This window comes from Aquarana catesbeiana, linkage group LG11, assembly GCF_042186555.1.
Source record: "Aquarana catesbeiana isolate 2022-GZ linkage group LG11, ASM4218655v1, whole genome shotgun sequence".
Lineage (NCBI taxonomy): Eukaryota > Metazoa > Chordata > Amphibia > Anura > Ranidae > Aquarana > Aquarana catesbeiana.
In genome coordinates, this window is record NC_133334.1 from 274,430,110 (window position 1) to 274,453,680 (window position 23,571).

At 44.7% G+C, this 23,571-nt stretch overlaps 1 protein-coding gene and 1 long non-coding RNA gene across 3 annotated transcripts in view; one reads left to right on the forward strand and one right to left on the reverse strand.

Annotated features, from left to right (window-relative positions):
- Positions 1-20,348, forward strand: part of GALNS (galactosamine (N-acetyl)-6-sulfatase) — a 33,077-nt gene extending 12,729 nt beyond the window's left edge. The window contains exons 8-14 of the mRNA XM_073605847.1: positions 2,065-2,204; positions 4,129-4,232; positions 5,231-5,367; positions 7,732-7,834; positions 9,878-9,999; positions 13,179-13,296; positions 18,315-20,348. Coding sequence (XP_073461948.1) covers positions 2,065-2,204; positions 4,129-4,232; positions 5,231-5,367; positions 7,732-7,834; positions 9,878-9,999; positions 13,179-13,296; positions 18,315-18,401 — 811 coding nt within the window. The 3' untranslated portion in view covers positions 18,402-20,348. The remainder of the gene's footprint in view (positions 1-2,064; positions 2,205-4,128; positions 4,233-5,230; positions 5,368-7,731; positions 7,835-9,877; positions 10,000-13,178; positions 13,297-18,314) is intronic.
- LOC141112789 (uncharacterized) overlaps positions 11,811-23,571 on the reverse strand; it is a 36,090-nt gene continuing 24,329 nt past the window's right edge. The window contains exons 2-3 of one of the 2 annotated variants that reach the window (XR_012236639.1): positions 22,098-22,191; positions 11,811-12,104 (exon numbers count right to left, since the gene is read on the reverse strand). This is a non-coding gene — a long non-coding RNA (uncharacterized lncRNA). Of the gene's footprint in view, positions 12,105-20,524; positions 21,334-22,097; positions 22,192-23,571 lie in introns of those variants that run through there. The other variant, XR_012236640.1, reaches the window with a different exon arrangement.

A 23,571-nucleotide genomic window follows, 5' to 3' on the forward strand; every position in this document is an offset into this window, starting at 1 on the left:
GAGTGCACAACTGTCTTTGCTAACATTTGTTAATGGGGATTGCATTGCTCTGTGCTTGATTTTATACAACTGATTTAGAAAAGTAATGTCAAGCTCATATAGCTGCATGCATGCCAAATTTTGCGGCTTTGCTGGGACAGTCCCATATCTTGACCCTCTGTCCTATATGGATGTGGTGTCATAGGTTCACAGCATCAGTGAAATACTGAACATGTGCTGTAACTCAAAAAGGCATTAACTTAAGGGATTGGGGCTGTGAGTGGGTGATACTTACATATTAAGAGGCAGGGTCCAGGTCGGACCAGCACATAAAGTGGGGAGTAATGTATGGTCCCTGCAGGTTTAGAAGCAGGGTCTGAACAAAACCAAACCAAAAAATGGGTATGATGAACTGTCCCTGCATAATACAAAGGTAGGGTCTGGACAAGACCAGCCCATGAAGTTGGTATAATGGATAGTCCCTGCATATTTAGAAACTTGTTTCAGGTGGGACAGCCCATAATGTAGGTATGATGGATGTTCCCTGCGTATTTAGAGGCAGGGTCTTGACAAGACCAACCCATAAAGTGGGTATGGTGGATGGTTCCTGGACATTTAAAGACAGGGTTTGGGTGGGGCCAACACATAAAGTGGATATGATTGATAGCCCCCTCCATATTCAGCGGCAGGGTCTGGACAAGACCAACCCATACAGTGGGTATGATGGATAGTCCCTGCATATTTCGAGGCAGGGTCTGGACAAGACCAGCCCATGAAGTTGGTATATAATGGATAGTCCCTGCATATTTGGAAACACGTTTCAGGTGGGACCAACCCATAATGTAGGTGTGATGCATGTTCCCTGCGTATTTAGAGGCAGGGTCTTGACAAGACCAACCCATACAGTGGGTATGATGGATAGTCTCTGCATATTTCGAGGCAGGGTCTGGTTAAGACCAGCCCATACAGTGGGTATGATGGATAGTCTCTGCATATTTCGAGGCAGGGTCTGGACAAGACCAGCCCATGAAGTTGGTATAATGGATAGTCCCTGCATATTTGGAAACACGTTTCAGGTGGGACCAGCTCATAATGTAGAGTTGATGGATGTTCCCTGCGTATTTAGAGGCAGGGTCCAGGTGGGACCAATTCATAAAGTGGGCATGATGGACGGTCCCTGAATTTTAGAGGCAAGGTCTAGACAAGACCAACCTATAATGTGGACTGTTCCTGCATATTTAGAAACAGGGTCTGGGAGGGACCAATCCATAAAGAGGGCTTGATGAATGGTTCCTTCCTATTTAGAGGCAGGGTCTGGACAAGACTGACCTATAAAGTGGATATGATGTTCCTGCATATTTAGAGACAGGGTTTGGGTGAGACCAACCTATAAGGGGGTATGATGGATGGTCCTTGCATAGTTAGTGGCAGGGTCTGAACAAGACCTACCCATAAAGTGGGTATGATGGATGGTTCGTGCATATTTCGAGGCAGGATCTGGTGGGACCAACCCATAAAGTAGGTATGATGGATGATCCATGTATATTTAGAGGCAGGGTCTGGACAAGGCCATCCCATTAAGAGGCAGGGTCTGGGTAGGACCAGCCCAAAAAGTGACCATAATAGATGGTCCCTGCATATTTAGAGGCCGGGTCTGGACAAGACCAACCCATGAAGTGGGTGTGATTTGGGCACATGGTAAATGGAATGTGGGTGGGATTACCAGTGTCCCACTATCCGTAACCATAATGTTGCTATGTATGTAGGTGTGATGGTCAGGAGTCCATGGGCCATATTGTGTACTTTCATAACTAAGGTCAGTTTTTCCTAGCCTAGAGGAATAATCCATTCTCTTTCTAGGTTAAATCTTGTAGACATTCTAAATCACTAACTCAATTCCACCTTAATTACTCTGATACAGTATTTGTAATTAGACAATTTTGAACATTACCTTTTTGGGAAAAAAAAAAAGAGCTCTAAAATTCTTCATTTTGAACCTAGCTGGTAAATAGACCGGAGTCCTGCTTTAAACTGGTCCATGAGGATGGTATGTTCTGGTACAGACTCTCTTCTCTGATATCCCAGGTACGGCGACGCTGTCCGTGAAATTGATTCCAGCATTGGGAAAATCTTGGAATTGCTAAAAAACACGGGAATAGCTAAGGACACTTTTGTGTTCTTCACATCTGACAACGGGGCGGCCCTCATCTCTGCACCCAACCAAGGTGAGAAAAGCTCAAATTCCTTCATAGATTTTGGGTACATGTTTTTGGTAAAAAAAATCCCAATAAGCATATATTGGTTTACGCGAACGTTATAGCGCCTCTTTAACCGCTTGCCAACCAGCGTACGCCAATTTACGTCGGCAGAATGGCACTGGTAAAAGGGCGTACAGGCACGTCCCCTTTAAGAAGCGGTGTCGCGCGCCCGCCGCGGTCTCCGTGACCGTGGGTCCCGCAGACTCGATGTCAGCCGGGTGCCCGCGATCGTGTCACGGAGAGGTAGAACGGGGAGAAGCTTTTGTAAACAAAGCATTTCCCCGTTCTGCCTAGTGACAGGACAGTGATCACAGCTCTCTGTCATCGGGAGCAGTGATCACTGTCCTGTGTGTTGAAGCCCAGCCCCCTAACAGTTAGAATCACTCCCTAGGACACACTTAACCCCTTCACCGCCCCCTAGTGGTTAACCCCTTCACTGCCAGTGTCATTTATACAGTAATCAGTGCATTTTTATAGCACTTATCCCTGTATAAATGACAATGGTCCCAAAATAGTGTCAAAAATGTCCGATGTGTCCGCCATAATGTCGCACTCCTGATAAAAATCGCAGATCGCCGCCATTGCTGAAAAAAAAAAAAAAATAAATAAAAATGCCATAAATCTATTCCCTATTTTGTAGACGCTATAAATTTTGTGCAAACCGATCAATATACGCTTATTGCGATTTTTTTTTTTTTTTTTTTTTTTTTTTTATTAAAAATATGTAGAAGAATACATATCGGCCTAAACTGAGGAAAAAAAAATTATATATATTTTTGGGGGATATTTATTATAGCAAAAACTAAAAAAAATTGCGTTTTTTTCAAAATTGACGCTCTATTTTTGTTTATAGCGCAAAAAATAAAAACCGCAGAGGCGATCAAATACCACCAAAAAAAGGCTCTATTTGTGGGAAAAAAGGGGGTCAGTTTTGTTTGGGTGCAGAATTGCACAACCACACAATTGGCAGTTAAAGCGATGCAGTGCCGAATCGCAAAAAGCGCTCTGGTCAGGAAGGGGGTTAAAATCCTCCGGGGCTGCAGTGGTTAAAGTAGAACTATGGGCAAAACTTTTTTTTTTTTTTTTCATTTTGGATAGAGAAAAAGAGGGCTATAATCCGTCAGATTTTTATTTTTTTTTGCCATCCCTGTCCCATTGCTGAGATTTCCCTTCACTTCCTGTCCCATAGCCAAACAGGAAGTGAGAGGAAAACCCTACCCACAGCTGCCCCCTGCAGCAGTAAAAGTACTATAGGGCACTCAGCAAGTGGTTTTTAAAGAAGAATTCCTGGCTTGGTATATATTATACATATTTACATTAGTCCACCAATGTAACTCTAGATATACCATACCTGGATGATGACCCTGGAAGCTGGAAATCACTGTAGCAGACATCGCTATTCCAGTCATCTTTACTTCCTTCCGGGTCCAGTGCTGAGTGGCCCTTCTAATGCATTCTGAATACAAAAGGTCGCTTAGCATGGACGCCATTCAGATAATGTTTCGCTTTTTTTCGAATGAAAGCAAAGCATTCTCTGATTGGACAAGGTGGAGAGGCGGCCTGGTGAAGGGGGCAAACACCCTGAAACGTGTTGGCTGTTTTATGTACACAAAGTTACCCATGAAATAAATTTTCCATTTCTCAGAATTCTAGGATTGTTCATTTAAGGTTCTAAGGTTCTATTCATCCACTGATACAAATTCCCTTAACACTGTAAGTACAGCATCCGCTTTTCCATACCCAAGTAATATTGGTAAACTAGACCCAGTGCACAGAAAATGGCACCAAAGAAAGCGCTGCCAGCGGGGGGGCGGGGGGACACTGATTACAAAAGGCTGGATTTATTTTACTCATGTTCAGGTTTATCTTGTGCCTTCCAAAAATCTTCTAGGAGGAAGCAACTCTCCCTTCCTGTGCGGGAAGCAGACAACCTTCGAGGGCGGTATGAGGGTTCCAGGGATTGCCTGGTGGCCGGGACACTTACCTCCTGGGCAGGTGAGACTGAGGTTCTATTTTTCATATGTGCATCGCTTAACTATATGTGTAGGGAAAAAATTAAACGTAACTCCAACCAAATCTTTTTTTTTTTTTTATTATTGAGGAAAAGTTATTTTGAGATTTGAGAGTTTTACTTACTCTTCCATATGTTGATTATTATATTTCTTATACAAATGTGTGTATCCTCCCTCTAGTGGTCATGTGTGATATAACAGGGTGGGATTACAATTACAATTAATTAATTACAATTAATTGTGATTACAATTACAGTCATCAAGGACAAGTCCACAAGTCCTTGATGATGCCCTGGAGGAGGGGGCGAAACGCGTTGAGCATGGTCGATTTAATCTGAACGTCCACAAGGTTACCTTTATGGAAAGGCTTCTCAGAATCTAATCCAATCTTCATAATCCAGATCGTATAGATCACAGCGCCTTTGACCCCCAGACTGCAAAGCTGAGGGTCCATTCAGTTTGGTGAGTGGGGTCACAAGAGGGGAGTGTGGCACGCAACACCTGCATGGTTTTTTGTAGGACCTACTCACTTTATTTGGAGCACCCAGCACTTTGAAAGAGACTGTGTTTGTTCATTTGTTTTCATTATGGATGTTTTTGATTGTCAGCACTGTTAGTGTTTATATCTTTTATACATATATTTTTTTTTTGAGCACGAAATGCATTTGCACTTCTAGTAATTGTGGGTTCGCACACATATCCTGCAAGTGATGTACATATACTGCAGCAAAAATTAAGCCCCCTGTTGGATTAAGTGGGCAGTACCGCCATCAAACGTAACCCATTAGAGTTAATGGACCTATGCTGCGACCATTAATGCAGGCGAAGAAAAGGTGATATATTGCCTCCCAACTGCCTGCAAACCAACCTCTGATATATGGTCAACCACAATTTTTTTTTTTTTAAAGGGCAGCAAGGGCTGTCGCATATGAGAACAAGCCCTAACACTGCTAAAGAAGCTGATTAATATTTGTCTCACAGGTGAGCCACCAGCTAAGCAACATCATGGACCTCTTCACCACCAGCCTGGCACTGGCAGGAATAGATCCCCCCAAGGACAGGCCTATAGATGGCATTGACCTATCACCCGTCATGCTGGAGGGCAAAGTGACTGACAGGTGAGATGTTTTCCGGAGGTATTTCCCAGTTCTTCCCCAGTGTCAAACAAACAAACAACACATAATATAGAATACAAAATCATATAATGGACCCACAGGAGAGGTCCCGCAAGGTACAAAAAACACAGGGTAAATTGTTTGATTTTTTTTGTACCTTGTGGGACCTCTCTTGTGGGTCCATTATATGATTTTGTATTCTATATTATGTGTTCATTTGTTCGTTTGACAGTTACCATATTCTATTATGAATAGTGGATCCTGAGGAAGCTACTTACAGGCGCAACGTGTCAATCCACTGTGTTCTAAAATTTGTACATATTTTTTTAAAATTGTTTACTGTCAGTTGAGATATTTTTAACTTATTTGTATTCTAAAGTGTATGAATAAAATTGTAATATTTTTTTTTTTTAAATACATGGTATTGTCTTGGCACAATAAAATACCCAGTTTCCAGGGAGTCTGGATTTATTCACTGGAAACATATATATCCTCTTTTACCCTTGAAATACCTTTACGGTCTCAGGGAACCTCTAATAATAATTACTGTATCTACAACTGTACATTCGTGGGATGGTCAAGAGTAAAAATGATCCTTACATTTGAAATCAATGGGAAGAATCCCCCACTTACAGATGGCTAAAAAGATCATTGTGGTGAGTGGAAACTTATCTGAGAGGCAGAAATTGCTTATTGCTTAAAGAACCCCTAGCAACCTCTGTGGGAACCCTAAGGTTCCATGGAACCCTGGTTGAGAAGGCCTGTTGTAGAGCATCAGAGAAGCATACGCAACTTTTTACATATTTTGTGTTCTGCATACAAACTGTCTACATGGAATGTCTCTATTCCAAGTCATAGAACTCCTTTTAGTCTAACTCAGCCTTCCTCAAGTAGGGTTTCATGGGACCCTGGGGGCCTTCCAGAGGTTCCTTTCTAGGGGTTCCTTAAGCAAAAAGCAATTTCTGCCTCTCAGATAATTTCCCACTGGTCACAATGATCGTTCTTAGTATCTGTAAGTGGGGTATTCTTCCCACAGGCAACTTTATACATAATTTTTGTTCTGCATACAAACTATTCCCATTCCAAGTCATAGTATTCCTTTTGTCTAACTCAGCCCTTCTCAACTAGGGTTCCTCCAAAGGTTGCTAGGGGTTTCTTGAGCAATAAGTAATTTCTGCCTCTTATGCCGCGTACACACGACCGGACTTTACGGCATACTTGGTCCGGCGGACCGGGGTCCGTCGGACAATTCGATCGTGTGTGGGCTCCAGTGGACTTTTTTTTCCCAAAAGTTTGATGGACCTAGAAATGAAACATGTTTCAAATCTTTCCAACGGACCCGAGTCCGGTCGAAAAGTCCGCTCGTCTGTATGCTAGTCCGACGGACAAAAACCAACGCTAGGGCAGCTATTGGCTACTGGCTATGAACTTCCTTTTTTTAGCCTGGTTGTACGTCATCACGTACGAATCCGTCGGACTTTGGTTGATCGTGTGTAGGCAAGTCCATTCATTCGGAAAGTCCACCAGACCTAGTCCGTCAAAGTCCGCCCGTGTGTACGCAGCATTAGATAATGTCCCACTGATCTTTTCGCTATTTGTAAGTGGGGGATTCTTCCCATTGACCTCAAATGTAATGATTTTTCCTACTATTGACCATCTCATCAATGTACAGTTGTATATACAGTTATTATTATCAGGGGGTTCCTTGAGACCAGACAGTTATTTCAAGGGTTCCTCCATATTAAAATGTTGAGAGACTGGTCTAAAATTGATGGTCTAGATCTGCCTGTGCTTCCTCTGGGCTACAATCCAAATGTCCTTGGCTATGAGTATTGGTGGCAGTGGTTGCCTTCAGGACTTGTGGGTTTTATTATAGGTCTTCCTTGAAGAACATCTGAGACACATAGGCAACTTTTTTACATAATTTTTGATCTGCATACAAACTATCCCCATTCCAAGTCATAGTATCCCTTTTGTCTAATTCAGCCCTTCTCAGCCAGGGTTCCATGACACCTTAGGGTTCCTCCAGAGGTTGCTAGGGGTTCCTTGAGCAATAAGTATTTTCTTCCTCTCAGATAATTTGCCACAGACCACAATGATCTTTTCGCTATCAGTAACTGGGGGATTCCTTCCATTGACCTCAAAACGTAAGGATCATTCTTTCCATTGACCATGCTATCAATGTACAGTTGTAGGTACAGTAAATATTATTAGAAGTTCCCTGAGGCCAAAAAGTTATTTCAAGGTTTCTCTATATTAAAAGGTTGAGAAAGGCCAGTCTAACTAAACTTCTACTATGACTGGAGCTGTGAATGTTAGTTCCCCTGATGCCATTATCTCACTCATCTCTTGTGCCTCCTCCTTCAGGCCAATATTCTTTTATCGTGGCAATGAGATGATGGCAGTCCGACTGGGGCTATACAAGGCTCATTACTGGACCTGGACAAACTCTTGGGAAGAGCTATCTCAGGTATGTAGGAGAACTACAACTTCCAACCTATAAACAGTCAGGACATGTCTGGGACCTGTTGTTCTCTTGATAATCTAAGGCAGTGGTCTCCAAACTGTGGCCCGGGGGCTGGATGTGGCCCTTTGATTGCTTTTTTTGGCCCCCGAGGCATTATTCCTACCATGAATACCAACAATAGGGAAAAATTCCTGCCACTGATACCAACAATAGGACACTATTCCTCCCACTGACACCAACAATAGGACACTATTCCTCCCACTGACACCAACAATGGGACACTATTCCTCCCACTGACACCAACAATGGGACACTATTCCTCCCACTGACACCAACAATGGGACATAATTCCTCCCACTGACACCAACAATGGGACATAAGTCCTCCCAATGACACCAACAATCAGGCACTATTCCCTCCATTGACACCAAAGATGAGGCATTGTTTACTCCCACTGGGCACAGTCCGGCCCCCCTAAAGTCTGAACGACAGTAAACTGGCCCCTTGTTTAGAAAGTTTGGAGACCCCAGATCTAAGAGATGCAGGTTCTTAACCACTTCGGGGCCGCCTCCTGTAGCTTTCCTGCTACATTGCGGCTCCACTGTGCTGGATCATGTGTATATATAAGTGATCCAGCATTTCCGGGTAGGGGCGTGCACATGCGCATCCCAGCTGTACTGTCATTCGTTACAGCATAAGCCGATCATCGGTTCCTGGCCAATGATTTATGTCCGGGACCTGCTGATCAGCTGGACCAATGACAGAAAAGAGCTCTGTATTGGTAAACAACACAGGGCTCTACCGGAAAGCAGCGGTGTGGCTGTTTTTTTTTTTCTCCCTGCAAAGCAGGAAGTAAAAACTGTTAGTAAAAGCAGCACACAGTACTCACTTTACACTTGTTAGGCACACAGTTTACAACCAGGGCCAATCAAAGGGTTAAAGTGGTGTTCCGGCCGAAATGATACTTTTTAAATAAAAATACCCCTATAATACACAAGCTTAATGTATTCTAGTAAAGTTAGTCTGTAAACTAAGGTCTGTTTTGTTAGTTTATAGCAGGAGTTTGTTATTTTATAAACTTACAGCAGGCCGTGGCCATCTTAAGTGTGGGCATCTGAAGCCAGACTGCATTTCTTCCTGGATCTCATCCTTGCAGATCTCGCACATGCTCAGTGCAGCACAAGCAGTGTAATAGGTTTCAGGTCAGGTTTCCATAACAACGGCAGTGTCAGAGGAAGTTGCTGGCCCTTCCCAGAAGGCATTGCAAACAGGAAATGATGCGATGGGCCGTGGCCAGGGAGGAGGAAGTGAAAAATGAATACAGCAGATATACAGTGGGTGCTGAGAAAAAAAGTAAAAAAAATATCCAATTCGTTTACAGTGCACAGTTTAGTGAGGGATGCTAAAGAGTTGTAAAAGTGGGTGGAACTCCACTTTAACTCCTTCTTGGTCAGTGTCATTAGTACAGTGACAGTGTATATTATTAGCACTGATCGCTGCATTAGTGTCACTGGAGATGTCAGTCCCAGATGTAATTTAGTCAGTTCCCACCCAGTGTCAGTAAGTGTCAGACTGCACGCTGCACTATCACAGTCCTACTATAAGTCGCTGATCTCCGCCATTACTAGTATAAACATAAAGAAATAAAAATTTCAGTATATATCCCATACTTTGTAGATGCTATACCTTTCACACAAACCAATCAATATACACTTTTTGGGATTTTTGTTTTCCAAAGACGTAGCAGAGTACAATTTGGCCTAAATTTATGAAAAAATTAGATTTTATGGAATATTTTTTTGTTAATATGATAAAAGACAAAAAAGCTCAGTGGTGATCAAATATCACCAAAAAAAAGCTATATTTGTGTAGGAAAAAAAATATATAAATTTCATTTGGGTACAGCATTGCATGACCATGCAATCGCCAGTTAAAGTAGTGCAGTGCTGAATAGCAAAAAATACCCTAGTCATGAAGGGGGTAAAACCTTCAGGAGCTGAAGTGGTTAATCTTGTAGTACTGATTGCTGTGTGTATTTGGATGCAGGGTATTAATTTCTGTCCTGGACAGAATATAACTGGAATTACGACCCATGACCAAGTCGAGCATGACCTTAACCCGCTCTTGTTCCACGTGGGAAGGGACCCTGGAGAGAAGTACCCCATAAGGTAAGGAGGTCACACAGCACCATCGTCTCATGTTTTCACAAAATGACAAGTGTGGAGAACCCCCCCTGGCCTCTGCAGCTAAAGGAGGAGCGGTTTGGGGGTGGTAAATCCACAGTTCAACTGCAGGGTTTTACCGTCCCTCAACCACTACTGTGAATGAGCACTAAGGACTTGTTCACAAGTGAGGTCGGGGGGCAGAACACCCCCCCCCCGTAATTCATGCAGAGTGGGTTTAACAGAACTAAGGGTTTATCTTGGGGTTTGCCTTTTACTCACAATCCCAAAAAATTTTGCAAGGTAATCCTCCTCCCTCCATGCCCCCTACCCAGTGCCGGGACGCGGTCATCTAGAGCCCAGGGCCAACATGCCAAACTGCACCCCCCCCCCCCCAAGATTTATGAGCATTATCTGTCTGCAAAAATCCCCCCACAAAAACCCTGAGCACTAATCCTGCATTATTACCCCCTAAACATTAATTCCCCTCCCTCCCAGTACAAATCCGCCCCCTTCTGAAATGCTCCCTCAGCACAAATCTCTGCCCCCCATCCTCCAAATCCCCCCCAGCTCAAATGCTCCTCCCCCCAAAAAATGTACCCTCCTAGCACAAATCCTCTACTCCTAAAATTTCCCCTCCTAGTACACATTCCCCCACTTCAAAATCCCCCCTCCTAGCACAAATTCCTCCAAAATCCCCCCTCCTAGTACAAATTCCTCCAAAATCCCCCCTCCGAGCACAAATTCCTCCAAAATCCCGCCTCCTGGCACAAATTCCTCCAAAATGCCCCCTCCTAGCACAAATTCCTCCAAAACCCCCCCCTCCTAGTACAAATTCCTCCAAAATCCCCCCTCCTAGCACAAATTTCTCCAAACCCCCCCCCCCCCCTCCTAGAACAAATTCCTCCAAAATCCCCCCTTCTAGCACAAATTCCTCCAAAATCCCCCCTCCTAGCACAAATTCCTCCAAAATCGCCCCTCCTGGCACAAATTCCTCCAAAATCCCCCCTTCTAGCACAAATTCCTCCAAATCCCCCCTCCTAGCACAAATTACTCCAAAATCCCACCTCCTAGCACAAATTCCTTCAAAATCCCCCCCCCCGCCTAGCACAAATTCCTCCAAAATCCCACCTCCTGGCACAAATTCCTACAAAATCCCACCTCCTAGCACAAATTATCCCCCCCCCCCTACATAAATCTCCCTAAATCAACACTCTTAGCACCACCTCAAATTTCCCCTCCTAGAACAATACTTACCCCCAGCTGCCTCCCAAATTTCCCCTTTCAATGGAAACCCCCCCTCCCCATCTCCTTGTGGCCCCCCACCACCACCACCACCTCACATGATACCACAGTGCCCAGGACAGCCTCCCCTCCTGCCCACCCCTTGTCCCATCCCTGCACCCACCCCCACCCCCGACCCTGCTGCTGTAATCCTCCGATGCAGCGGGGGGTCAATAGAACAAGGGAGGTGTCACAGGCTCTCATATGCTCGTCCTTTTCCTCCCAGCTGCTACAAATTGTGCTCAGTATAATTCTTTTATGAAGTGAATGTGAACCCTGAACTTCTCCTATTTGCTCCCCTTTGGTTTTTTGGTAAATATACCATCAGAAGTGTATTACTATATCTGTTCAATAAGTGCAAAACCGTTTGCTGATCATGTTAGGAATTCAGAGCTGTCCTGTGCAAATGTCCTGTGTTATCTCAAGAAGCCATCCACGTGGAGGCCACAACCAACGCGTTTCGTCAGAAGATGACATCTTCAGGGGGATTGGCCAGACAGATCACAAACCATGAAATCAGGCCGAGACAGAAGTACAGTTCAATCACACTTGTTTAATAATAAGTAATAAAAAGAAAAAACGTAGTCAAAACATAGCCAAAGTTCAGTAACCGGAACGGATAGTCAGCCAAGCCAGAAGTCAGGGATCGATGTAGTGGAACAGCAAGCAGGACCTGGAGCCAGAAGGGATGTCAGCAAAGCAAGTCTTGAACAGGATCGGAGGGGATAGTTTCTGTGATGTTGACCAAGGCGAAGGCAGAGATCCTCTGGGCTGGACGGCTTAAGTAGGCAGGATTGACGAGCAGGATATCATCAACAGCTAAGTAACTGTGGAGAGAGATAGGAGCTGGCAATTAGCCGACAGCTGAGCGGCCAGCTCGGAGAAGGAAGGGCTGAGCCCAGCCCTGACATCATCACATTACAACCCCTATAAGGTATCCAAGGCCTCTCTAATCAGGGATGAACCCATTAGATTGTCCAAATAGTGCAAAATGCTCATAAGAGACATCTTGTAGTTGAGTAAAAAAGGACAACCAAAAATGGTGTTAATGCCAAATTAACTTGGACTTTATTTATTGAGTTTTTTTTTTCCTATACAATAAATTAGCAGATGTATTATTGTTATATATTGATTTAGCTCCACACTGTTATATTGATTTTTTTTTTCTATGAATTTAGTAAGACTGTAAGCACATTCCCAAATTTCAGTGCATCCTCCAAATGAGTCACCAGGCCCTTCTGAGAGGCCAGCCTTCTTCCCTGGCCGTCTCCAGCATGGGGCCTCCTCCTTGGCACAGCTTCCTTCAGACTAGGCAGGACAGCTTCGGGACAAGTTAGGCCCCCAAAACAGGCTGTCGGGTCTAAGAATGGAGCTCCATCCAGCAGCACCTCCCTAGGCCTCAGCCCAGGGGAAGAATGGAGCTCCATCCAGCAGCACCTCCCTAGGCCTCAGCCCAGGGGAAGAATGGAGCTCCATCCAGCAGCACCTCCCTAGGCCTCAGCCCAGGGGAAGACAGCGAGCACATGGTCTGTCCCAAATATTTATATCCTCCCCCAGCATGCACCAGTGGCATAAACCTCCTACTGGATTGGCTGGAAAAAACAATATTCATTCTATGACCAGTGACATCTACTGGTGACAGTGAGAAATCACAAGCCAATTTAATCTTAGGGAAAAACCAGGTGAAAAACGATACAATCAGTCTGACCGAACTACAGCCCAACCAAAAACTAAACTGACATAGTAGCTTGTCCTGTTTAGGACAAGGGGGTTAAACTAGCAAAAGAAAAATGCACAGGGCTGCGGCTGACACCATTCAGTACTGCATGTATTGTTTTTTTGCCCTTCACTTTTACCTGTTCACTAGATTCCAGTAATGTCTCCTTTATCTCCTGTTGCAGTGTATTAAGCAATGAATACCAGCAAGTAATGCCAAGGATTTCCTATGTCGTTGGCCAGCACAAGGAATCCATGATCCCCGGGGAGCCTCAGCTCAATGTGTGTGACCTCGCTGTCATGGTGAGTGTGCAGCTGCTCAGGGGACATCATCCGTCTCCCATTGGAAGCCTTCGCATTGTAGTTGGGAGTGAAATACCATGCAGGGGCTTTTTCGCTTGAAAGTCTTCTACTTTCCTGATTACTTTCCTGATTTGTCTCCATCAAGTCTGAATAGCAAATTGAATTTTTTAAGCCAATGGCGCCAACTAGTGTGTGATTTCATAACTGTACAGTAGGGATGAGCCGAACACCCCCCTGTTCGGTTCGCACCAGAACATGCGAACAGGAAAAAAGTTCGTTCGAACATGCGAACACCGTTAAAGTCTATGGGACACGAACATGAATAATCAAAAGTGCTAATTTTCAAGGCTTATATGCAAGTTATTGTCATAAAAAGTGTTTGGGGACCTGGGTCCTGCCCCAGGGGACATGGATCAATGCAAAAAAAAGTTTTAAAAACGGAGCAGTGATTTTAATAATGCTTAAAGTCAAACAATAAAAGTGTAATATCCCTTTAAATTTCGTACCTGGGGGGTGTCTATAGTGTGCCTGTAAAGGGGCGCATGTTTCCTGTGTTTAGAACAGTCTGACAGCAAAATGACATTTTGAAGGAAAAAACTCATTTAAAACTACCCGCGGCTATTGCATTGCCGACAATACACATAGAAGTTCATTGATAAAAACGGCATGGGAATTCCCCAAAGGGGAACCCCGAACCAAAATTTAAAAAAAAAAATGACGTGGGGGTCCCCCTAAATTCCATACCAGGCCCTTCAGGTCTGGTATGGATATTAAGGGGAACCCCGGCCAAAATTTAAAAAAAAAAATGACGTGGGGTTCCCCCTAAATTCCATACCAGACCCTTCAGGTCTGGTATGGATTTTAAGGGGAACCCCGCGCCAAAAAAAAAAAAAAAAACGGCGTGGGGTCCCCCCAAAAATCCATACCAGACCCTTATCCGAGCACGCAACCTGGCAGGCCGCAGGAAAAGAGGGGGGGACGAGAGTGCGGCCCCCCCTCCCTCCTGAACCGTACCAGGCCACATGCCCTCAACATTGGGAGGGTGCTTTGGGGTAGCCCCCCAAAACACCTTGTCCCCATGTTGATGAGGACAAGGGCCTCATCCCCACAACCCTGGCCGGTGGTTGTGGGGGTCTGCGGGCGGGGGGCTTATCGGAATCTGGAAGCCCCCTTTAACAAGGTGACCCCCAGATCCCGGCCCCCCCCCTGTGTGAAATGGTAAGGGGGTACATAAGTACCCCTACCATTTCACGAAAAAAGTGTCAAAAATGTTAAAAATGACAAGAGACAGTTTTTGACAATTCCTTTATTTAAATGCTTCTTCTTTCTTCTATCTTGCTTCATCTTCTGGTTCTTCTGGCTCTCCTGGTTCTTCTGGTTCTTCCTCCGGCGTTCTCGTCCAGCATCTCCTCCGCGGCGTCTTCTGTCTTCTTCTCCTCGGGCCGCTCCGCACCCATGGCATGGGGGGGAGGCTCCCGCTCTTCTCTTCTTCTCTTCTTCTTTTCTTCTTTTCTTCTTTTCTTCTCTTCTTCTCTTCTTCTTCATTTTCTTCTCCGGGCCGCTCCGCAATCCAGAAGAACCAGAAGAGCCAGAAGAACCAGAAGATGAAGCAAGATAGAAGAAAGAAGAAGCATTTAAATAAAGGAATTGTCAAAAACGGTCTCTTGTCATTTTTAACATTTTTGACACTTTTTTCGTGAAATGGTAGGGGTACTTATGTACCCCCTTACCATTTCACACGGGGGGGGGGCCGGGATCTGGGTATCACCTTGTTAAAGGGGGCTTCCAGATTCCGATAAGCCCCCCGCCCGCAGACCCCCACAACCACCGGCCAGGGTTGTGGGGATGAGGCCCTTGTCCTCATCAACATGGGGACAAGGTGTTTTGGGGGGCTACCCCAAAGCACCCTCCCAATGTTGAGGGCATGTGGCCTGGTACGGTTCAGGAGGGAGGGGGGGCCGCACTCTTGTCCCCCCCTCTTTTCCTGCGGCCGGCCAGGTTGCGTGCTCGGATAAGGGTCTGGTATGGATTTTTGGGGGGACCCCACGCCGTTTTTTTTTTTTTTTTTTTGGCGCGGGGTTCCCCTTAAAATCCATACCAGACCTGAAGGGTCTGGTATGGAATTTAGGGGGAACCCCACGTCATTTTTTTTTTTTAATTTTGGCCGGGGTTCCCCTTAATATCCATACCAGACCTGAAGGGCCTGGTATGGAATTTAGGGGGACCCCCACGTCATTTTTTTTTTTTAATTTTGGTTCGGGGTTCCCCTTTGGGGAATTCCCATGCCGTTTTTATCAATGAACTTCTATGTGTATTGTCGGCAATGCAATAGCCGCGGGTAGTTTTAAATGAGTTTTTTCCTTCAAAATGTCATTTTGCTGTCAGACTGTTCTAAACACAGGAAACATGCGCCCCTTTACAGGCACACTATAGACACCCCCCAGGTACGAAATTTAAAGGGATATTACACTTTTATTGATTGACTTTAAGTATTATTAAAATCACTGCTCCTGAAAAAACGGCCGTTTTTAAAACTTTTTTTTGCATTGATCCATGTCCCCTGGGGCAGGACCCAGGTCCCCAAACACTTTTTATGACAATAACTTGCATATTAGCCTTTAAAATTAGCACTTTTGATTTCTCCCATAGACTTTTAAAGGGTGTTCCGCGGAATTCGAATTTGCCGCGAACACCCCAAATTGTTCGCTGTTCGGTGAACTTGTGAACAGCCAATGTTCGAGTCGAACATGAGTTCGACTCGAACTCGAAGCTCATCCCTACTGTACAGAAGAAATGAACTGCAGGAAAACGTAGATCAGTAACAAATAGGGAAAAAATAAAAATGCTGTCTCCATTTCATGTTTGATTGCAACATCAAAAACAAAGATGAAAAATAATGTTGCCTAATGTTTTTGGCCTGTAGAAGAAAAAGAAACTTGACTGATAATTTTCACTGCCATGGACCACCAATGCCAGGCTGTTGGGAAAATCACATTTCACAATGGCGGGTCGGGGGGGTGGGGGGTGGGGGGTGGGGGGGGGGCAGCTACTGACATCAATGCTGAGGGTTATTGTTGCACCCACTTACAAGACTGCCACCAATGCTGAAAGGTATTGATGGATCCACTGACACCAACCCTTGGGGGTAATTATTACTGCCACTGACACCAATTCTGGGGGTATTATTGGATCCACTCACACCAACGCTGGGGGTTATTATTACTGACACTGACACCAATACTGGAGTTTACTTTTGGATCCACTGACACCAACCTGGGGGTTATTATTACTGCCACTGACACCCATGCCAGAGCTTATTGTTGGGTCCACTCACTGGCACAAACACTGGGAGTTATTACTGCCACTGACACCAATACTGGGTGTTTTGTTTGAGTCCACCAACACCAACCTGGGGGTTATTATTACTGCCACTGACACCAATACTAAGGGTTATTATTTGGCCCACTCATACCAACCCTGGGGGTTATTAGTACTTCCACTGACACCAGTGCTGGGGGGGGGGGTTCTATTGGGCGCATGACCCCAATGCAGGGGGCTATTATTACTGCCACTGACACCAAAGCTGGAGGTTATTATTGGGTCCACTGTCGCCAACCCTGGGTGTTATTATTACTGCCACTGACACTAATACTGGGGGTTATTATTGGGTCCACTGACACCATGCTGGGTGTTTATTATTAGGTCCACTGACAACAATACTAGGGGTTATTATTGCGTCCACTGACACCGTGCTGGGGTTATTATTGTGTCCATTGACACCATGCTAAGGGTTATTATTAGGTCCACTGATACCAATACTGGGGGTTATTATTGGGTCCACTGACACCATTCTGAGGGTTATTATTGGGTCTACTGGCTCCAATACTGGGGGTTATTATTGGGTCCACTGACACCAATACTGGGGGTTATTATTGGGTCCATTAACACCAATACTGAGGGTTATTATTGGGTCCACTGACACCATGCTGAGGGTTATTATTGGGTCCACTGGCACCAATACTGGGGGTTATTATTGCGTCCACTGACACCATGCTGAGGGTTATTATTGGGTCCACTGGCACCAATGCTGGGGTTATTATTGGGTCCACTGTCACCAACCCTGGGAGCTATTATTACTTCCACTGACACCAATACTGGGGGTTATTATTGGGTCCATTGATACCAATACTGGGGGTTATTATTGGGTCCATTGATACCAATACTGGGGGTTATTATTGGGTCCATTCACACCACTACTGGGGGTTATTGTTGGGTCTACTGACACCATGCTGAGGGTTATTATTGGGTCCACTGACACCATGCTGAGGGTTATTATAAGGTCCACTGACACCAATACTGCAGGTTATTAGTACCGCCACTGACAAAAATACTGGGAATTATTATTGAACTCGCTGACACCAGCGCAGGGGGTTATTATTGAACTCATGGACACCAATCCTGGGGGTCATTACTGCGACTGCCACTGATGCTGGGGTTATTCTACTCCAATTTGTTAAGTTTGCATTGCGTTAAGCTGCAAAAGAAGCAGCAGGACTAACATTTTGGTGCGTTGAGTTGCAGTAAAGCCCATTCGTTTTGAATGGTCTGCATAACTTGATGCAATGCAGGAAAATGTTCTGCTATTGTCTGTCCCACACTGGATGTCCTCTATACTTTTCAAGTTGACCACCACTGCTCTCCCCATCCCCACTATGGCCTGTTTTATTTACAGTCGATATAAACTTTGTATTTAGCTCTGCTTTAGAATTTCACACCGCTCCAAATCCGACATTCTTTTTCGTTGGAGGCTTGTATGGGAATGCAAAACCCTTCTGAAGCCAACAAATGCCCATCGACTCAGGACTAAACCTGTCCTGGGGAGACGGGCGACCCAATCATATCCCTGGGGGTTAGAAGTGATCGTTCCTCCAGCATCATTGGTGTCTGTAATGATGTTCTCTTTTCTTTATGCTCTGCTTCCTATCTGAGTGACCTCAGTAGATCTGTCTGTCTTCTAGAACTGGTCACCCCCGGGATGTGAGAAGATTGGAAAATGTTTGAATCCGCCGGAGTCAAAACCTTGGAAATGCGTTTGGCCTCACTGAGTTGTTCGTATAATCCAGAGATCGGGGTCAAGTCACCAAGACACAAGTCACCGGCCAATGTGTCATTCCATCCCACAATCATTGTCGCCAACAACATCTTCAGTTTACACAAGTAAAGCCCGCATTGGTGTGGACTTTTAGAGGCCGTCAATGCCTAATTCTCCTGAATCCATAGCATGTTGCACAATATTTTGTACGACTGGGCAGTTACAATCATGGTACTACATGGCCCATGAGGTATTGCAAGACTGGCAATTACAGTCATAGATCTGCAACAGCTGGAGGGTCGCAGGTTGCCCACCCCTGCCATAAGGATGGGTTAGTTCACCTTTTCAGAAAAGAAATTAAAAGGTGAATACCCTCCCCCCTCCAACCCCTCCCAGCCATACATACCTCTGTGGGTGATGAGCTGTCACTATCCATGCAGCCAATGTAGCAGTCTAGAGATTTGAAATCCCCCCCCCCTCTTCTTCCTGTAGCGCTTCTGGGACGGATCAGAGCAATCTCAGTTGGTCAAAGCGGTCACTGTGCTGGCACTGACCAATCAGAATTGCTCTGATCTATCCTGGAAGCCCTGCAGAAAGAAGAGCGGGGTTTCAGATCCCCGGACCGCTGCACTAGCTGCGTGGGTATTAACCAAGCTATTAATGTAGGAATCTGGGGATTTGAATTCTCTCTTCTTCCTGTAGTGCTTCTGAGACGGATCAGAGCAATCTCAATTGGTCAAAGCGGTCTCTGTTCTGGCACTGACCAATCAGAATCTCTCTGATCTGCCCTGGAAGACCTACAGCAAGAAGAGTCCGGGCCGCCCCAATCCCAAGACCGCTGCACTAGCTGCGTGGGCACTGACAGAGCATCAGCTACATAGATATTTACAGTGGGGACTGGGGTAGGGGGGAGGATTTCAGTTTTTCTGGAAAGGTGAATTTAGAATTTAATATTTACTGTGCCCAACTAAGCATGGTATTAAAAAATACGGGTTGAGTGACGCTGAAAGACGTGGATTCCCCTCTCCTGGAGTGAGACACTGGCCATCAGACTATGCTCACCGATACTTCTACCTTCCCATGGCAATCCACTGGATCAACAAGCGAAGTTACTCCAAGTACTGGGATTCAGCAATTCCTCTGGAAGTCAAATCATCGTCAGATTTATGGCAAACATTCTGAAGAGGACCTGTCTGTTATTCAGTAGACACAATGTATATACAATGTATAACCAATCCTGTTACACTCCAGGCTTTTCTTGGTTTACAGAAGTGACCAGAGCAATGCCATGTTCTAAGTGTGATGTCACAGTGCTAGTGTGATGTCATAATGGTGCTCTGATTCAATGTTAACCAACTGGTGTCCTACTAGTGAAATCATGTAATGCTAAGAGATAGAGTGAGATTCCAAAGCTTGAGTTGGTCAGAAAGATCTCTGTAATGTAAAGTAGAACTTAAGGCAAACTTTTATTTTTTATTTGGATAAAGTAAGGTAGGATTATAACCGCTGTCTGTTTTTTTTTTTTTGTGCCCCATTGGGAAGATTTCCCTTCACTTCCTGTCCCATAGCCAAAACAGGAAGCGAGAGGAAATCCCTCCAAAGTGAGGGGGATCCCTGGTTGTCACCTGAGCTGGTGACCCCATTGGAAAATTTCCCCTCTATTCCTGTTCTGGTAACAGCCCAAAATTTGTGATTTTTTTTTTTTTTTTACTTTCAATGATAATGGTAAACAGGCCAAATAAATCGGGGGAATCTCCCTAACGGGGACGCAGACAGCAATAATAATAATAACCTAATAAGTGTTCTAACTCCTCCCCACTCTATCCAAAACTTCATAAAACATTTTGCTTTAGTTATACTTTAATATCTAAATGTGGCTTGATTTTTTGCCAACAGGCAGATTCTTTATTGTTAATGAGATCTGCAATGCAATAAAATAAACCTACCTGCTTGCTGGCAATCTTCTGGAGAATGTAAACATTGCTGTGCAGTACCAAGATCTGTATTCCGAAGTTCGACTCTAACACACTGACCCCTTCGGCTAACTAGAGGGAGATGGAAGAATCAGATGTCCAGGAAGTGGGGCAGTTATATACTGACCCGGGATGGGGGGGGGGGGGGGGGGGCAGTTGCCCCCCATCACACATTTCTTTTTTCTTGTAAATCTACTGTAGTTGTTGGACCTCACAATGTGCCTTTTATGTTGTTAGATTATCAGCCTGCTGGTTAGGCTCACTGCACTGCTGAGTTAAATTTTCTAAAGATTGACACAGAAGATGAAATACGCTACTGTCTGAAATGATGTTAAAATAAAATCTATCATTTTAAAAAGATCAGCTTGTCCAGCCCAGTGTTATCCTGTCTTCTAAACGTACCTTGATCCTCCCAGAACAACCAATAAGTCAGGGCCGGGACAAGGGGCGGGCAGGAGGGAACGCTGCCCTGGGCACAGCAGAGCAAGTGGGCAAAGAATGGACACAGGGTAGTAAACCCATTCTACGGCAGGCATTAACAGTTTGGGTGCCGTTCTGCATCCTGGCTCGGGGTGCCACCACAATCAGTATTCATCTTTTCATGCATTGCGGCAACGATAGGCGACTGATTGATATGGATATCGTCCTTTTCACACCTTTATTTGAAAACAATTGGTTATGGCAGTGAAAAAATTAGGTAAAGAGGAACTATATAGGGATCTAGTTGTCCATGTTTCTGGCCAGGATTGGTCGTCCTGGGGGGGGGCAAGTAGGTGGTCATCCCTTTCACAGTGATCTGGTTTTAGGGGTCCTTCCGAGCTCCAACCAGTTCACTGTTTGTGCAGGTAGGAGAAAAATAAAAATAAACTCCCCAACAAAAATCTAATCTTATTTATGAGTACTTACCTACCCAGAGTCCAGCCATGTGTACTGACCTCCTTCCATGTCTGCTCCAGTGCTGACGTAACTCATCTGTGAAAATGAATCGCCTCCATCATTTATGGCAGACAGAGAGCCAGCACTTTGTACAGTATCTCACAAAAGTAAGTACACCTCTCACATTTTTGTAAATATTTTATTCTATCTTTTTGCCATTGCTTCAGTGCGCATGTGTCGATGACGTGCAGATACATGGGATATCTCCTAAACCGTGCAGGTTTAGGAGATATCCGGGGTAGCTACAGGTAAGCCTATTCTAGGCTTACCTGTAGCAAAAAGTGGTTGTAAAGGGTTTACAGCCACTTTAGGTGTCCATGTTTTGCTGCGGTCACTGTAAATAAAGATGTAAAACGACCACAAGAGGGCGCTGGGTGCGAACGCAGCCCTTATTCCTCATTTTCTTCCCATGTTATTCCCATAACTTCGCTAACTGCCCCGGGGAAGGGAGGCTTACTACTCTCATCAGGGTCAAAAGTTTGCCATGCCTCGCTCCCAAGTGTAACGTTCACTTAGCTGTAAATCGTCTACGTAACAGACACGACATCAATTATAGAAATGACAATTGTTAGACCAAACCCCATCTGTGTGCACGGTGACCTCTGGTTTTCACCTCTCGGTTTCCCAATGTATTATTAGGTGGGGCCGTTCTGTGTATTGGTGTGCACAAATCATATTAACGACACTAATGTATGTGCAGCAAAATCGCTATCTCATACAGGCCTCATACAGTAGGCCCATGGGTTAGTGGTGTGTGTATAATTATAACGACGGGATTTTAGTTAATGTGTGTGACCTACCCATGGCTGGCCGAATTTTCAGTTAATTCTTGTGCAGCAGGTCCTCGGTACGTTCAAAGTTCCTCGTGTGATAGTGCTTCAAGGATTAGTTCACCTTAAAAAAAATAAATAAATAAATAAATAACCCTATGCAGTCCCAGAACACCATTCTATTTACAATCTCAATTTTATACATTTTTCACATTTTAAACATACACAAAAGAAATTTACAAAAAATTGTGCAAGTTACACGCACTGCGCCACCCGCATATGTGTGAGCCTAGCCTTATTCTTTTATTTATTTGTTTCCTTTTATTATGATTTTTCTGATACATTTTAGGCTCCAGTCTCACTTGTACGACTCCAAAGTTGCGCGACTTTGGAGTGCAGCTGTGGTGCAACTTTGAGGCAACTTTGACACAACTTTGAATGGGTGCGACTCGGATACGACTTTGATTAATGAATATGGACAACTGTTGCACTGCATATCATTCAGGTATAATGCCGCGTACACAATGAGCGGACTTTATGGCAGACTTTGCTCGGCGGACTTTACGCCGGACTTTATGACGGACTTTCCGAATGAACGGACTTGCCTACACACAATCCACCAAAGTCCGTCGAATTCGTACGTGATGACGTACGACCGGCCTAAAACAAGGAAGTTCATAGCCAGTAGCCAATAGCTGCCCTAGCGTGGCTTTTTGTCCGTCGAACTAGCATACAGACGAACAGACTTTTCGACCGGACTCGAGTTCGACGGATAGATTTAAAACATGTTTCAAATCTAAGTCCGTCCAACTTTTGAGCAAACAAAGTCCGCTGGAGCCCACACACGATCGAATTGTCCGACGAAATCCCGCCCGCCGGGCAAAGTCTGCCGTAAAGTCCGCTCGTGTGTACGCGGCATAAGACTTTCATGCAACTTTTGAGGGTTAACATTGAAGTCTATGGCCCTCAAGTTGCATGAAAGTAGGACCAAAGCAGTGCACGAACTGCTGTGAAGTCGCTGTGACTTTAGGTCGTACGTATATGAATGGTTATCATTGGAATACATGGGGAACAACTTGCCATGCAACTTTGATGTCCAAAGTCACACAAGCGTGAATGGAGCCTCATGCCCTGTTCACACCTGAGCAATGCTGCCACGTCGCTTTGCCACAAATGCGTCACAGGTTCTGAAGTGATTCTGGAATGGTGTGATTCTGCCTGCGATTTGGATATGCTCAAATGTGAATGGGACCTTATTTGTGTGATTTTTTTTTTTAATTACTACAAGAAAAGCTAGACAGTCCATTCATAATTTTCTTCAGAGGTAAATTAAGGTTGCAGAAACCCATTAACAATAAGTCTCTTATGTGTATTTGTTTCCTTTTATACTGCTTTTTTTGTTATATTCTATATGTTCTCTCTTTATTAATCATTATGAAGAAGATTAGAGGCCCTATTCATAATTTTCTCCAGAGATAAATTAAGAGTACACAATCCCATTAAC